General features: G+C 39.6%; 1 protein-coding gene across 3 annotated transcripts in view; it reads left to right on the forward strand.

Annotated features, from left to right (window-relative positions):
• Positions 1 to 15,847, forward strand: part of Dync1i1 (dynein cytoplasmic 1 intermediate chain 1) — a 313,335-nt gene that overhangs the window by 37,594 nt on the left and 259,894 nt on the right. For 2 of the 3 annotated variants that reach the window (XM_006236026.5, XM_017592509.3), the window contains exons 3-4: positions 5,694 to 5,808; positions 8,418 to 8,502. In XM_006236026.5, coding sequence (XP_006236088.1) covers positions 5,694 to 5,808; positions 8,418 to 8,502 — 200 coding nt within the window. Of the gene's footprint in view, positions 1 to 5,693; positions 5,809 to 8,366; positions 8,503 to 15,847 lie in introns of all 3 variants that reach the window. The other variant, NM_019234.2, reaches the window with a different exon arrangement.

The following is a 15,847-nucleotide window of genomic DNA, read 5'->3' on the forward strand; positions in this document are numbered from 1 at the left end:
GTTGTGGTGACAAGATTGTGAGGCCTCTCGTCACTATGTACATATTTAGGCAGAGAGAGATGAATGGTGATACCCCATCTGTGTTCTCTCTTTTTGTTCAGCTTGGAACACCAACCCAACATGGGATAGTCCTGCACTCATTCGACCCAGGCTTTTCTCTCTGGACACACCCTCGCTGGCAGGCCTGTGGGGTCACTTAGGTGATTATAAATTCCATCAAGACGCCAATTAGGTTAGATGCCACAGTAAGGAACTGTTTTTACTGTGCTTCTTAGATCAGTGGTGAGGGAGTGAAGGGGCCCATAAAATGGATGCGCACCGATTCTTTGTCCAGGATGGGATCTTAGAATCCAAAACCCTCAAGAGCTTATAATATCTTTAAGGATTCGTTTATTTTCAAAATGTGTGTGTGTGTGTGTGTGTGTGTGTGTGTGTGTGTGTGTGTGTGTGTGTGTGTGTGTGTGTGTGTATACCCTTGAGAGCAGCTTCTTACAGACACCGGTCATATAGAACCCCCCTCTCCACCCCTGGAACCAGGGTTAGAGGTGTTTGTGAGCCGCTGGATGTGGATCCTGGGAATCAAACTCGGATCCTCTGAAAACTTGCTACTCTTAACTGCTGAGCCATCCCTCCAGCTCAGAGGTTACAGTATATTATATATGAAAGAAATGCGTAACTAATTTATTTTGATCTCTTTTCAAACGAAACAATAAGCTCCGTGTCCAAAAGACGGCTGCCATCTGTCTCCAGCCTAGGGAGGAGCCTGTTTCCAGCCGCCTCGTTCTGACCCAGATCCTGGCGTCATCATCCCCTTCCCACAGGCTGCAAGGATCGCCATGGTGTGGAGAAGTGCAGCAAAACTCTTCTCTTCCCCACTTCTTTTCTCTCTAAAACCACATTCCAGCCAAAGCAACCTACCGTTTAAATGTCCCGTAGGTGATATCCATGAGGCCAAAACTATTTCCTGCATCGGCTTATTGTTTTTCAGATTTGGAAATGTCTGTGTGTGCACACGTTGGAAATGCGTTGGGAAATCTAAGTTTATACATGAAATTCATTTGCTTCATAAACACTCTATACTCATAGGCCAGAGACGTTGTGTACAGTGTTTTAAATAATCTTTTCCCAAAAACAAAATTTCATGGCATGACTTTCTACGAGATATCGGAGTATTTCACATTTCTGCTTGGGAAGGTGCATCTGTAGGTGCACATTCCTCTATGGTCCAGACTCTCTTGACAGCAAGTTTACTCGATTTCTCTCCTATTGGCCTTCACCTACTCAGTGATTGAACACACACATACGCACCTTTCTGTTTTCATCTCTTATGTCCCTCTCTTTGGAAAGCTACTGTGACCCCTCTAAAGACAGGAATCTACAAGGGTAGGGATCTCTATACTGGTTTTTATTTTCATTTTTTTTTATCTAACACGTATTTTCCCATATAGTATATGCCCAACAAAAGAACATTGACAGGGCAAACAGGCCTGAAAGCTGTTTGTCCCAGGTACTGAAGACACTGATGTTGGCGTTATAGAACCATGATGTGCTCCATCCTGCAGATTCCTGTGGGAATCTCTGACCTCAAAGGTTACGCAGTGCTCGCATGGTCTGCCGCCACACCTGAGCTAAAATGCTCTGACTTTTGTTTTGTTGGACAGGAGGTAGAAATTGGCTTAAGAATTTAAGTTTGATGTTTTTATAAGGTTTATTTAGGCCCATATTTTCAAATGAAACATATAGATTCCAAAGTAGAAGCGAACGAAGTGCCCTTTGGTGCAAACCTGGGTGGCTTCCTGTCTACTACGATGGGGAGAAAAGGGAATTTGGGCCACCTGGGTAGATTATCCCCAACAGTGGAGAAAATTGCACAGGAAAAACTCACTTTCTGCACCCTTGGATGCCAGTTGCTTTCTTGGCTGCAGTATTCTGGCTGAAATCTGATTTAAAAATAAATATAGTGGCCTGTATTTAAGAGACAGGCCCAATTTCATGAAAATTGGGCTTCAGCGAAGTGAGGCAAACTTAATGGGGGCCACCCTGAAGTTTTTCACTCTGACCTTGATTTTAGGCTGAATTGCTAGAAACAGGGACAGATTGAGGCTTTCTACCCTATCTCCACCTGTTCCCTAATGAATGTGGAACTGTCTTTGAAAAGAGATTGACGACGTTCTTCTGGCAAATTTTCTGTCTTTGGTTACCCTCTCTGGACCTCAGCTGTGATTATGTCTCACAAACCAAGGCATCGTTTGCTAGGTAAAGGCAACTTTGGGGTTTTTAATTACTAGTAATGCTAAATCAGCCCAGGGTGAGTCCTTAAAACGTGGCAGGCTCTGTAGTGGACAGCTGAGAGAATTGTAAGGTTTATCAGTAGCCCTCTAGCCTCTGTGTCTCTGAAGCGATTATACTTTGCTTTGTTTAATGCCCTGAGGGATAACCGGCGTGTTGTTTGTGAGAAGCTCTGGTTCTCTAACTGCATAGCTGGTCAGCTGTGGGCATCGATAGCTTGCCTAAACCTTTTGTAAGCTTAGAGAAGCACTCATTCTCAATATGTTCTAGCTTGTCGATTTGTTTCTTAACAATTAAAAAAAAACAAAAATAAATAAAGCTGATAGGGTGACCAGGCAAAAAAAAGCATTTGACCCTCAAACCAGAAAATCCGAGGCCAATCTCTGGAAGTCACCTAGGAGCCTAGCTGTGGTAGTCTGGAGCACGCAGCGTCTAGAAATTGTAAGAGACACCCTGCCTCAACAAGGTAAAGGGAGAGGATTGTCTTCTAAAAGTTGTATTCTGACCTCTACAGTCAAGCTGTGTGACATGGAGGCATTCGTCCAATCACCCACGCACACCACACACACACACACACACACACACACACACACACAGAGAGAGAGAGAGAGAGAGAGAGCGAGACAGACAGAGACAGAGATAGAGACAGAGACAGAGACAGAGAGAGACAGAGACATAGAGACTAGGAGGTAGAGAAACATACACACAAATAAATAAATAATGAAAGTGTGGGCTTGTAAGATGGCTGGGCAGGTGTGGGCACTTGCCACCAAGCATGTTGACCTGAATTTGAGCCCAGGATTCCACTTGGTGCAAGGAAGGAATCGACCCCTGAAAGTTTTCCTCTGACCTCTGCACACATGCCGTGGCACATGCCCACTCCCACTTTGCAGCCCACACACCAAAATAAATTAATGTAGAAAGTTAATCTTGTAAAGGAAGACAAACCAGATAATGAGTTCAATCTACACATAGTACAGAGGAAGTGATCGTTTGGGGATACTGTTTTCAAACAATGTGTGTTGCCCATGTTGGCACATAATTTGGCCTCTGTTATATTTCTTAGAAGGCACATCATTTAAAATTAGAATAAATCTCAAACCACAAACCAGAGCTGTACCTTTTCACAGAGGATGCCTATGGCAGAAAGTTTGGTCTGCTATGCCCAAGTTCATTTAAAAGGGAAAGATAAGGCAGGTCATTTTACTCTGTGAAATCTTCACTAGTAGCCGTCATTTCCATGGATACTGTCTCCCTTCAATACATTTTTGTTGACAGAAATGGCCTTTGTGAGCTATGAATTTCTAGACTTCTAACTATCTCCTTCTCACAGGAGTGTTGTGAACAAAGAGGTTCCTAAATGGAATGTAGTTGAAAGAAATTAATTCATTCATCGAACACATTTCTATTAAGTATTATATCCCAGGAACTGACCCACATATGAACACCTTGTGGTGAGCAGAACAATTGTGCTGCTCTCAGTAAAACGGAGAGTTCACTTGAGGCTAAGCTCATCTCTGAAATACCATGTTATTCCGTGTAGCAATACTAACGTGGGTTTTATTTTCTTTAGGACATTTTTAAGCCTGTATTTTAACAGCAGCTGCAGCCCACCTATTTTCTCTCACCTCCCCACCCCACATCCTTCTTTTAACTGTATAAAAAGTGAGCGTGGTTGGAGATCCTCATCCTCATCTTTTTTCTCAGCTCTGTCTTTGCGCGTTGTGAGCATTGACATTGCAATATGCTTCCGTTATTTAAATATCACAATTGGAAAAGAGTGTGCGTTTAGCATCATCACAGACTGAGACAGAATTACCGTTTAAGAACGAAAAGTGTCGTGAAAAGGCTGAACTCTTCTAAGACTCTCTCAAGCTCTATTTAGATCCCAAATGACAGTTCTCTCCCTAATGACGGACAGAATGCGCAAATGGAGGTGCACTTTAAGGCCAAGACAAATAGGAACAGAAGTGTTGAACCCAGAGCTATGAAACAGATACACACTGGTCTTATGATCAAGTTAGAGGATACTGTCAGGGGCAAGAAAAACACTCCTGCATCATTTCTGTCTCGGGCACATAGAAATTAATTGCACTCACTGAGACAATACACCCACTAGAATGTCCAATACCTATGAAGAATGAAGGATCTCTGGTAGTAGGAAAGTCGGTGTGATAGACTTCAAGAGAGCTTCACTTCTGTGAGGTTGCTTGTGAAGTAGATGCTAGTATTCTCCTGGTACAGATTTCAGCAAATACCCTTAGTTACAATTCCACTTAGAATGCCTTTCCTCATGTCCCTTTAAAAAATACTTTAATTATCTAAGAATTCCACACAATGCAATTTTATCATCTTCCCCCAAGACCAAGGCTACCTTCTGTTAAACTTACTAACTCATTTTTGCCTCCCGTGTATTTGGGGCGTGTGGCCATCCACTGAAGCAAGGTCTACAACTAGGTACCACACTCTCAAAGAAAACTGACTTTCCATCTCCCAGCAGCTATCAGCTGCCGATAGTTCCCCAGCTAAGGGTGACACATCATGACCTCTTCTGACTCCATACTGTATTTTTCTTTCCCAGAGCTTACCCACATTTGGTGAATGTTGTCATAAGCACTACAAATTCATACTTGAAACTTCTCTGTTGGGTCTGGAAAACACCATTTCTTTGTAGCCACTAAGGTATATATAAAGATACTTCTGTATCTTTCTAATCTCTCCACCCCCTCTTCTTCAGTGATCTAATGGCCTTGGAAAAAGGGGTGCGATCAGTAGAAAGCTTCCTCAGAAAAGTTAAAGTAGATTTCTCCCATGATGCGGCTAAAGCACTCTTGGACTATGTCCCAAAGACTCTATGTTCTACTACACAGATAACTTCTCACTTGTGTTCACTGCTCCTCTATTCACAATAGCCAGGAACTCAAAACATACCATATGTGTATCAACTGATGAATGGATCAGGGTGTACTTTTAAAACGGCCACATTCAGAAATAGTTTGCCTTGATGGTTTCTTCCAAAACCCCAAGAGAAAGTTTCTCGTTTTATTTCTTACTATTGCGTTTCGTTTGTCTTGTGTGGCACACAAGTGGATTCATTTTCCACCATACGGGTTCTAGAACTCAAACTTAAGGAGTCAGGCTTGGACGCAGGTGCTCTTTTAGACACCTTACCAGCCTGGAAAGCGTTCAGACCATGTGATGGAGGTCAGGGAAACCCTCAACCAACAGGCAGAGCCCCCTGTCAGTTATTATGTGAGCAGTTAGAGTGGTTTTCATCCTCCACACATAATTCTATCTGTGTAGCGCTTTGCCTCATCTTTGCACCAGGCGTTTTCCAGTTCATCGAAGAAAAGCTTGCATGTAGTTACGTCACTAACTTTCCTTGCTGATATCAAATCTTTTAGGCAGATATGCAGCAGAAGAAAGAGCCCGTTCCAGATGACTCCGATCTGGACCGCAAACGACGAGAGACAGAAGCTTTGCTTCAGAGCATCGGCATATCGCCGGAGCCCCCTCTAGGTACTTGCCCAAGCTTGCCTTACTCCTCCTCCTGTGTAGAGATACCATGTCCAGCCTTACTGTGAGTTTAACTGCTAGTTTTATTGTTGCTTTCTATGCTTAAACAAATCTAGGGCTTACTATCCTAGTTGCACGTTTTTTTTTTTTTTTAGAATTGAGAGGGCTGGAAGGAGATGGGAATGATGATTGTAGATTCAGCAGTCGCTACTGTTATACTGGCTGATTCTATGCTCGTAATTCTCCCTTGTGTCACTAGCAGACTCATTTCAAATGTTAAGTTAGTATGTAGACGAAATCTTGGGATTTTTTAAGCATCAAATTGCTTGTATTGTTTGTATTGGTGAATTCCAACCTCTCTTTGCCTATACAGATAATGTTGATCTGGTTATAAATACCATGAACACTATAGACATAGAATTATTCCATGACGAAGATAGAGTGTTCATTGGGAAATTTATTTAATTAAATTCTTCAGCTTGTGTGTACCTTGATGTCATTGGTAGTTGACATTCCACTGCAATGCCCCTCCTCCAACTCATTCATTTCTAGTTGACTGTCCATGAAGTCTTTTGTCATGGAGGTTTGGTTATAAATTAATTTTTATTTTATTTGTTAAGATAGCTTGCATGAGTTCATTCTGCCACTCTTTTATGTATCTTTCATGGGTTGTTTTGTTTTTCCTTTATTCATTTATTTTCCATACATCTAAAAATAATCTGAAGGTGTCTGTAAAACTACATAATATCCAACACATTAAAATTAAAACCATTTCAATGATGCAAAGGAGTAAATACTATATCAGGACCATTTAAAATGTTTCATCTTTTAATTCCATTCTTGGATTCTTTATTAAAATAAAATTCCTTTTATTCCCATAGATACTTAAATTTTAAAAATTACATATGTGAAGTAATCAATATAAATAAGAAAAAGAATGTATCCAACTGAAAATTAAGTATTGGTAAATATGATTTAATGCATAACATAAAACTAAAATACTACTAAAAGCATAACAGTCTCTCTCAATTGTATATAAAATTGTGTGTCTATTGATATAACTAGCACTCATAAAATTAGAATTTGTTTAACTTCTTATTATGCAAGGTGCAATCTACAGGGGATTTGGCTGGTGGATCTTCTTTGAGAAGTTGGCAAACCTTTTTGTACTTAGCTGACATGCGATGTAAATTAGACACCTATCGATCAATTAGATTTTGGCTTCAAAATAGTCTGAAATGTTGTAGTTGCTATGTCAACACTGGTTAAACCCAGTAGAGGTTTATCCAATCATGCCTTACCCTGCATAAAGCTAGTGATTAAAATTTAAAAACAAAATACTTGAGTATTCCAGTCTATAACTACCTTCCTAGTTACCCATGAATCTTTCCAATGGGCCCATTTTTCATCTCTCTCTCTCTCCAGCTTTCCTTCTGCCTTAGCATGAGGGTAGTCAGGGAATTAATCGAAGAGTCACATGAAAATGCCCGGTTCCTTGGCAATTCTGTCACTGTGGTACAGAATTTGAGGGGAGAGACAATAAAAACCTGTTAAACCTTTTTACCCTATTAAATAAATAAAAGGGAACTGCACATGATTGAAGCCAAATGGGATTCTATGCTCATATATTGAAGCTTCTTTCTGCACATGGCTTCCTTGGCACGTGTGACGAATCCCCTGAACTGGCTGGCCTGGAGCCATCTTGTCTATTTGGTGTAGTGAGTGGCTAAAGGACATTTGGCTTGGATGTGGAGGTTGGAGAAAGAAAGCTCATTTCTGTTTCCTTTGTTTTGTTTTGTTTTCCCTTGATTATCTTTGCTCAAATTGTCAGCTGACTTGGATCTCTGAGCATCTTTCTTCCTCCCTCCCTCATGGTGGCAGTTTACTTCTGTCCTTGTGTCAGCATCTACAAGGGCTGCCAGGGACAAAGGAAAACAAGTCCTGAGTGAAGGAGAAAGTAGGGTGGGATGAAACTACTCATTAAATGTAAAAATAAAGCAGGCTGGCATTTTCCTTTGTTTTGAAAGAGATTTTTAAATTACCAGGCTCAACATTTACCCTTTCTCTCTGTCACACAGTCTTAGCACAAAGTTGTTTCTCCACCATGAACCCACACATTTCTCTCCATATTAGACACTCAACAGATTTCTCACCACTCTCGAGGATTTAAAATTATTTAGGCTCATCCAATTTCATAATGTACGAAGTTTTATAGACACCTGACTTTTTAAATAGGTCACATCTATACTAACGAAATAAAGTGAAGAATCAGAATGAGCTAGATAGACAGTTCCTACCAAAGATATGTAGGTTGAACTATCTGGATAGCTATTGTGGTTCTCCATTTTAATTCATTAGGTGGACATGGCCTTGAATTCCCTAAGTTAATTCTGTCTAAATTCATTTCAGACTTTCATTTTCCAAAATACAAAAAAATTCACTTGCCTTTCTTCCTTTTCTTTCCTTTTTTTTTTCTTATCCCATCTCAATCTCTCCTGGCCATACAACCACTTTAATTTGGGCCCGTTTGTTTTGATTTGTCTGACACTGCTCTTCCCCAGTGCAGCCGCTGCATTTTTTAACATGGGATACCTGTTATTTTCATTATTTAGTCCCAACCCCTATGTCTCCCTCTTCGAAATCAGTGAGCACTCCCAGTGAAGCTGGAAGCCAAGACGATCTGGGGCCATTAACAAGGTAAGAATTGTCCTTCTAAAAGGCCATGGTGGTATATCAATGTCATAAGACAGCACTGTTGAAATGCCTTCAGATGTGCATGAACCTGTTATAGCCTCCCCCATGCTTAATTCATGCTGAGTTGCACTGTTAGTGACAGAACAGTTTTTTTGACCACTGGAAATAACAATAATGTTCTTCCTTGAGTTGTCTTATAAAGGCCATGCATCTTCCTTAATCAACATCCCCATTTGCTTAGGCCTAAGAGAAACAGGGAAGGACTGAAGTTCCAATGAAGATATTCTCAGCTTTTCACTGTTCAGTTTGACCTGCTTTCTAATCCTACTCTTCATTTCTCAAGCTTCTAGTTTATTTATGACAGCTGACAAATTTGCAAACTCACTCATCACAGCTTTGTTTCTGTTATGAATTTTAGCAGGTGTTCACTGCTGTTACCAAGGGAGTCAGTTACCAAACTTTTATTACTCACTCTGTGTTCAGAGGCTTCTGAGACAGGATGGGGGCATGCCCTAATTTGAACACTTGAAGGGATATCTGAAAAGGAGAAAGGTGGAGGGAAGAAAGACGCTATCATAGAGTTACGCCTCTGTTGTGATTGGGTTCTAGGTTGACTGTGTTCACAGGGATTGTCATATACAGGTGCACCCGCAATGGTGACATGTGTGATTGTGGAGTAGAGGCTTGTAGCACCCACTCAGCCAACACTGCACTGTTCAGACAGCAGCTGGTCTTCCTTCTAGTTCAAGGAGTTTGAGCTCTATATCAACATGGACTCAATTTTTTGACATGTCTAATCTTTCACAGGAAGCTAGAAATTCTTAAATAAGACAGGAGCCTGTGACCTATGGCTGACAGCATGTGACCTCTTTCTGTGATTCTTAATAGGGGGAAGGATTATAAAATATTTGAATCAAGGTTCAAATAAAGGAAACAGCCACCCTCCACACTGCACTCAAGACAAGCAAGCCTTTTGGTTGTCAATATACCTTTCAATCTTTCCCAACCTTTCTAACTACCATATGCTTTACTAAGAGAAAGATGCAAAAGTTTGCACATTTATTTTTCCAAACAATCCATTTTCATATGCATTTTCTTCTGGAAGTGTGCAGTATTTTCATAGAGACCTAGGCAATTTGGTTGGGGAAACTGGCTAAGTAGAAAATGAAGGCACATTCTTAAATCCAAACACTCAAAAGGTTGACACTCAGAAGTGTCATGAGTTCAAAGTCAGACCAAACACACACACACACACACACACACACACACACACACACACACACACGTGCACGTGCACGCATGCTCTCACACAGACTCGCACACACCCATGCATACATACGTGCACACACACCACACACACCACACCACACACACACACACAAAACACACACACAAAACACACACACACACACATACACACACACCCCAAACACAAAATACCCTGAGAACCATTCAGAACCAGCTGAGATATATTTTTCTTTCAGAAATGAAATAGTAAGACCAGAAGTCCCCCAGGAGTATCTGCCCAGTGGTCAGACAAGAGCATCCTATTTCAAGAGGGCTCCGGAAGCAGTGGGCCCTGCTTTCAGTTTCAGAAGAATGGAAGACTTGTATGGGGGCAAAGCAGGTTATTTTCGCAAATTGCCCGTGTGATTTGGGGCAGCATATGTCTGCCGTCATCTGTTGCTTTGAATGCTTCAGAGGGTTTTTGAGGGGTGACAGTAATAACAACATAGTTGGATAAGATTTAACATTTATTTGAGAGCTGACATAATGCGGTCACATTCCTTGGGACTCCACTGGCCTCTCCTTAAGACACTTGACTGTTTCTATACAAAGACGTGGCTTTGTCACTTTGCTCAGCTTCGAGGGCTGCAGTTGGCAGCATGAAATTTAATAACTGGCTTCACAGTCGATGACGTCTCTTTGGAAACTTGCTAATCTGTGCTGTCCTGTGCTAGAAGGCTGACCTGTGCTGTCATCACTTTGGGGACAGTAGCAAATATTGCTTCTCACAACACCCCTCTTTCCTTTCACCTTCTTAAAGGGGTGTGTGTGTGTATGTGTGTGTGTGTGTGTGTGTGTGTGTGTGTGTGTGTGTGTGTGTTTCATGTGTAAACCTAGTGAATTGGTTTAAAGGAGGGAGGCAGTTCCTTTTTGCCAGAGTCAAACTCTAGTGAGTTTCACTTCATTATAGTCGAGTTCAGAAGAGAGTATGTAGTAAAAGCCAGAGAGCAAATCCCTGCAAAAGTCTGCTCTCGTTGTTTCAACAGAATTCAAGAAAATTGACATTGAAAGAAAAAAGAATTACTTCAAACAGACAAACAAACAAACAAACAAGCTCGAAGTGTACCTGAGACGAATGAATTAGGAATCTCTTAGGACACGTTTGCCCTTATTCTGAATGTAAAATTCCAGGCAGACAAATGCTTTTGCATTAGCAAGGTAGGAGAATGTTGCAGTATATGAGAATATCCTGCTCCAGATTTCAGAAGTCCATTTTACGACTATTTCCCCTCATGTAGAAGTGACATATTTGAAAAGTTACTATCATCTTTAACACCTCACAGAACCACATGCAACCTGGGAAAGTGCTAATCCCCCTGCATGCAGAAGTTTGCCTATTTGCTTAGAATCCAGTTAACACATGTGATCATAGCACACGGTGTACATACGTTCTGCTATTCCTTTGCCAGGATTCAAAGCTCAAACTGAAAATGTCTTGCAAGAGGCAGAAGAAGATGCCATAATTCATGTCCCTGAATAAATACTGAATTGTAAATAGAAAGTTTACAAAAGTCTCGTTTTACTCATTTTGAGAGCAACAAATGTTTTAAATAAAAATACAAAATAATTCCCAATTACACCTGTAGGAATTAAATATTTTTAAACTTTAAGTGTTATAATTTGTCTTACAATTTCTGATTTTTGGTTTTATAGACTATATCTCATTCACAACTTCTATTTGAGACATTTTCACCCTTCTTTTGATTGATTTTAGCACAATCAATTATTTCTAAGTTAATAGTATTAGGCAAATAACAGGCTCTTAGAATTAAAATTAAATTATATCAATAAAGCATTTGAAAGAGTAATTTTACTTATAAACATAGATATTTTAAATAAAAGCCTTAATTTACACAACTAGAATACCACACCAGTGCACAGAAGATGCTATGTGTTTGATATGATTGATAATTATTGGTTAAAAATGCAAGAGTTGCTAATGCATAAAAAGATCAAGGGAGAAGAGTAGTTATTACAGCGCATAGTTAGAGAGGATGCTTGAATAATCCAGACCCCTACTCATAGGCTTAAGCCTAAGCAATTTTCTCTATACGATAAAAAAATATTAATCTGAACCCTTTAAAAATGTCCTCTATGCACTGCAATTAAATGAAAGATACTTCCCAGTATTCTTGAAGAAGAATGACTTCTGTTTATTTGAGTTTGTGTCTTCCTTGAAAAATAATAGTTCTTTGACAGTGAGAACTGATTTTGAAGTTGAATCCATCAGGTAAGCATTTTGGGGATGATTTTGGATTGATGAGTCCATCACATTATTATTTTTTGTATCAATGGCATCACTGAGGCCTGGCGAGCATTGGTCTTGTTCACACAGAACATAGTTATAAGTTCTTGTTCTGTCCCAGGCTGATCTGCATGCGTTTTCATAAGCTATTTCTGCACCATACATTATCTCAAAGAACTATTATAAATGCCTCAGAAGATTATGCTGAAAATGAAGCAAATGAATATTAGAAAGGAACTTGGAAGCAGCATGACACAGTAACTGTGAATTTTAGGTTTTATTGTTGTAATAATATGCTGTTTTCATATTTTGACTTAGACATTTTTCAAGTGGGAAGAGATCTTATTAAATTCTTCTCATGGAAGAGGTATATGTCATTATCGAATTTGATAAACATGCTTATATCTTCGTCCAAGTAATTGTGTAAACATTTTGAACACTAGGCCAAGGCTAGATTTAAAGTCTTTATCACTAGAGTTAGCCAAGCCTCGCTCATGCACCTTCAGATTATGAACCAGAGATGAATCTACGCTCACGTCCCTTTGTATTGATTCTCTTCTTTTACGTAGTTAGCTCATAAAGGACTCCATACTTACTCTCTTACCCTGTTTTGCTGTGGGAATCTTAATATTCTCAAAACAGCCAAACTGGCACCTGTGCTGCCCTGAAAAATATGGAGGATATAGTGATCTCATAATGTTCAGTAGGATCTCAAGTCTAAGTCACAGTAGAACTTTTCAAAATGATTCCACATATAACAACTTCACAAGGTAATTGCATAGTGTATGGTCACCTATTGTAACAATATCAGCATTTTCTGGCACATAAGCAAAATAGTCAACAAAGCCAGAAAAGAAGATCTCTGGTTTTTCGCTTTTCATAAATGGCCTGCAGAACGATAATAATAGTAATTGCTACTTCGGTTTTGTTGTTGTTGTTGTTGTTGTTATTGTTGTTGCTGTTGTTGCCTGGTTTGTTTGTTCATTGACTGTCTGTAGTCTTAACATCAAGTTCTATTTTCCAAAAAATAGAAACATTCCACTCCACCAATCATTTTTATTGTAACTTTTAATTTTCATTTTCCTGTGTGTGTGTGTGTGTGTGTGTGTGTGTGTGTGTGTTATGTGTGTGTTCTAGTTGGTAGTTACACTTGAGCATGTGCATGCAATTGTGAATGTGTGCATGGAGGCCCGTTTGGTTTTCTCTTCGATTGCTTTCATTCTCACTGCTTGAGACAAGGTCTTTGACTGAACCTGAGTTCACCAATTCCATAGGCCACCTGGCCAATGCAGTGATCCACCTGTCTCTGTGCCTCAACCCAACCACTGGTTGCAGGCATGTGTAATACATCTGGATTGAATGGATTGCTGGGAATCTGAACTCTGGTCCTCAAGTTTATGTGTCAGGACATTTTTTGACTGAGCCATTCCCCCCAACTACCTGATATTTTATTTTTAGTAATCACTATTGAAATAATGTTTGCATATGTAATATAATTATAAGGCATAAACAAGTCAAACAAAGTATATAAAACATCATTGTCCTACCACTGGTGATGAGCACCATAGTGTATATTCTTTCATATATCTATGATATCTTACATACAATTTTATAAACAGTCAATAGCACCTGCATGTGTTGTTTTTTTTTAATTTTTTTATTTATTCATTTATTATATATAAGTACACTGTAGCTGTCTTCAGATACACCAGAAGAGGGCATCAGATCTCTTTACAGATGGTTGTGAGCCACCATGTGGTTGCTGGGAATTGAACTCATGACCTCTGGAAGAGCAGTCGGGTGCTCTTAACCGCTGAGCCATCTTTCCAGCCCCGCATGTGTTGTTTTTATAGTCAACTATCTTTACTTTTCTATTTCAGCTTTTATCTTTACTGTAAAATCAATATAACCTTCTAATTTCCCTAATTACCTCCAATTAATCCCATAATACTTGGAATGGATGCCTGTCCTCCCATGTTTCAGTACTCATTTTTTTAAAAGGTTCTAGCACTCTATCACCTGACAGAGTATTTTGGGGACTTTTATTCTTCTTACCCATCCATAATTGGATTCTCCAGGACTCTCTGGAGCTACATAAGACTTAACCACTTTTGAGCCCAATTTGATGTCATCTGTCACAGCAAAAGTAGAAGCCAAAGGGAAGGTATCAAAAACTTCAGTGGTGAAAAAAGTAACAAAATAACTAAAGACCATCAGAAATTAAATAATATCAAGTCGTGTTTATTCAAGCATTCACACATTATCATTACTTGAGAAGAATTTCACAAGATGCTGTCAGTTCATTGGATGTCAGAGAAACTAAAGACACTGGTTTAAAGCTGACTAAAATTGAGTCTTACTGGGAGCATGAGAGAACAATAGCTCATCTCAGTTCAGGTCCTAGCACCCATGACAGATAACTCACAACGACCTGTGACTCCAGCTGCAAGAGATCTAATGCCTTATTCTGACCTCGGAGGGCACCTGCTCACATGCACATGTGCATATATAGATGCACCCATAAAATTAAAACTAATAAAACGCAAGTTGTTTTAAAAAACCATTCTCTTTGACAGCTAGGTTTATAATATTTCTTTTCTCCTATATCATATTAATTAGTTATAATTGCATATAATTGCACAGTAATTAATGACTTAAAATGTTGACGTCCTGTGGCTCGGTCTTCAGACAGAATGTGCCGTGCCTCTTACATGGCGCGACTCACAAACCAAGCATCTGTTTTGGCAATGAATGCTGTGCCTCCTTCCAGAGAAACCACCCGCTTGGCAGTAGGTTCCATGTAAGATCGGAAAGAACATGTCCTTGTGCTGTGCTGGAAATTCTTCATTTCAGTTTGAGTCCATTAGCCTAGTGGCTTTATGTGGCCTCAGCAACACCTTGTATGAGGGCTTGAATGTTAGGGAGGAAGAGAATAAAAAAGGGAGGCTTTCAAAGAGAATCTGATAGGAATATATATATATATATATATATATATATATATATATATATATATATATTTCAATGTTCCAATTTTGTTTCTAAGACAAAAAATTTCTAAGAAAACAGTAAGAATTTACAAAATCCTTATGTCCATCACTGCCAGTCCCAAATAAGGAAATAATTGGGACTGAGAAGTAAAACATTAACTCGTTACCTAAATACCAGCTTTACTTGACATCATTTGAATGTGACAGATTGATAGGATGGATTCTAAAATGCCCCTAATTATTTACTGTTTTGCTTTTAGAAATGTCATTTAAAAAATTACATTATCTGAGTAAGACATTGACTAAAGATTTATGCTGGGCACTATACTCACGTTAGCCTAAACTCTTTTCCTTGTCTGATTTAGAGCTAGTGAAGAGATGTGACAGAGTTCACACAATTCTGATACACGGGAGGACACTGGGACCTGCCCTTGATCTGTTTCTCCATCTTGGGTAGAACAGGAAGTACATGGAAACCTGGATTCCAGTTGCAGGAATTCATTGAAATTGCTTAGGGCACAGAAGATAAGGGATTCTTTTGATCCTCAGCACAAAACAGCCACATAGCCAACACCTTTATGATAGGTTTTTCTTCTTCAGTGTGGAAATGGGTCCGAAACACCTTCTGAGAGCATATACTGGCATCAGGACACATATAATTGAGTCACACAGACACACACACAGAGACAGACAGACAGACACACACAGACACACAGATACAAAGGTAGAATGATGACTAGCTATAAAGAGGAATGAAATCATCAGGAGTGGGAGGGGAATAAGAGAGGATAGTGGAGGTAAATTTAATAAAAATTCATTATATATATAT

The sequence above is a fragment of the Rattus norvegicus genome, chromosome 4 (genome assembly GCF_036323735.1).
Source record: "Rattus norvegicus strain BN/NHsdMcwi chromosome 4, GRCr8, whole genome shotgun sequence".
Taxonomy (NCBI): Eukaryota; Metazoa; Chordata; class Mammalia; order Rodentia; family Muridae; genus Rattus; species Rattus norvegicus.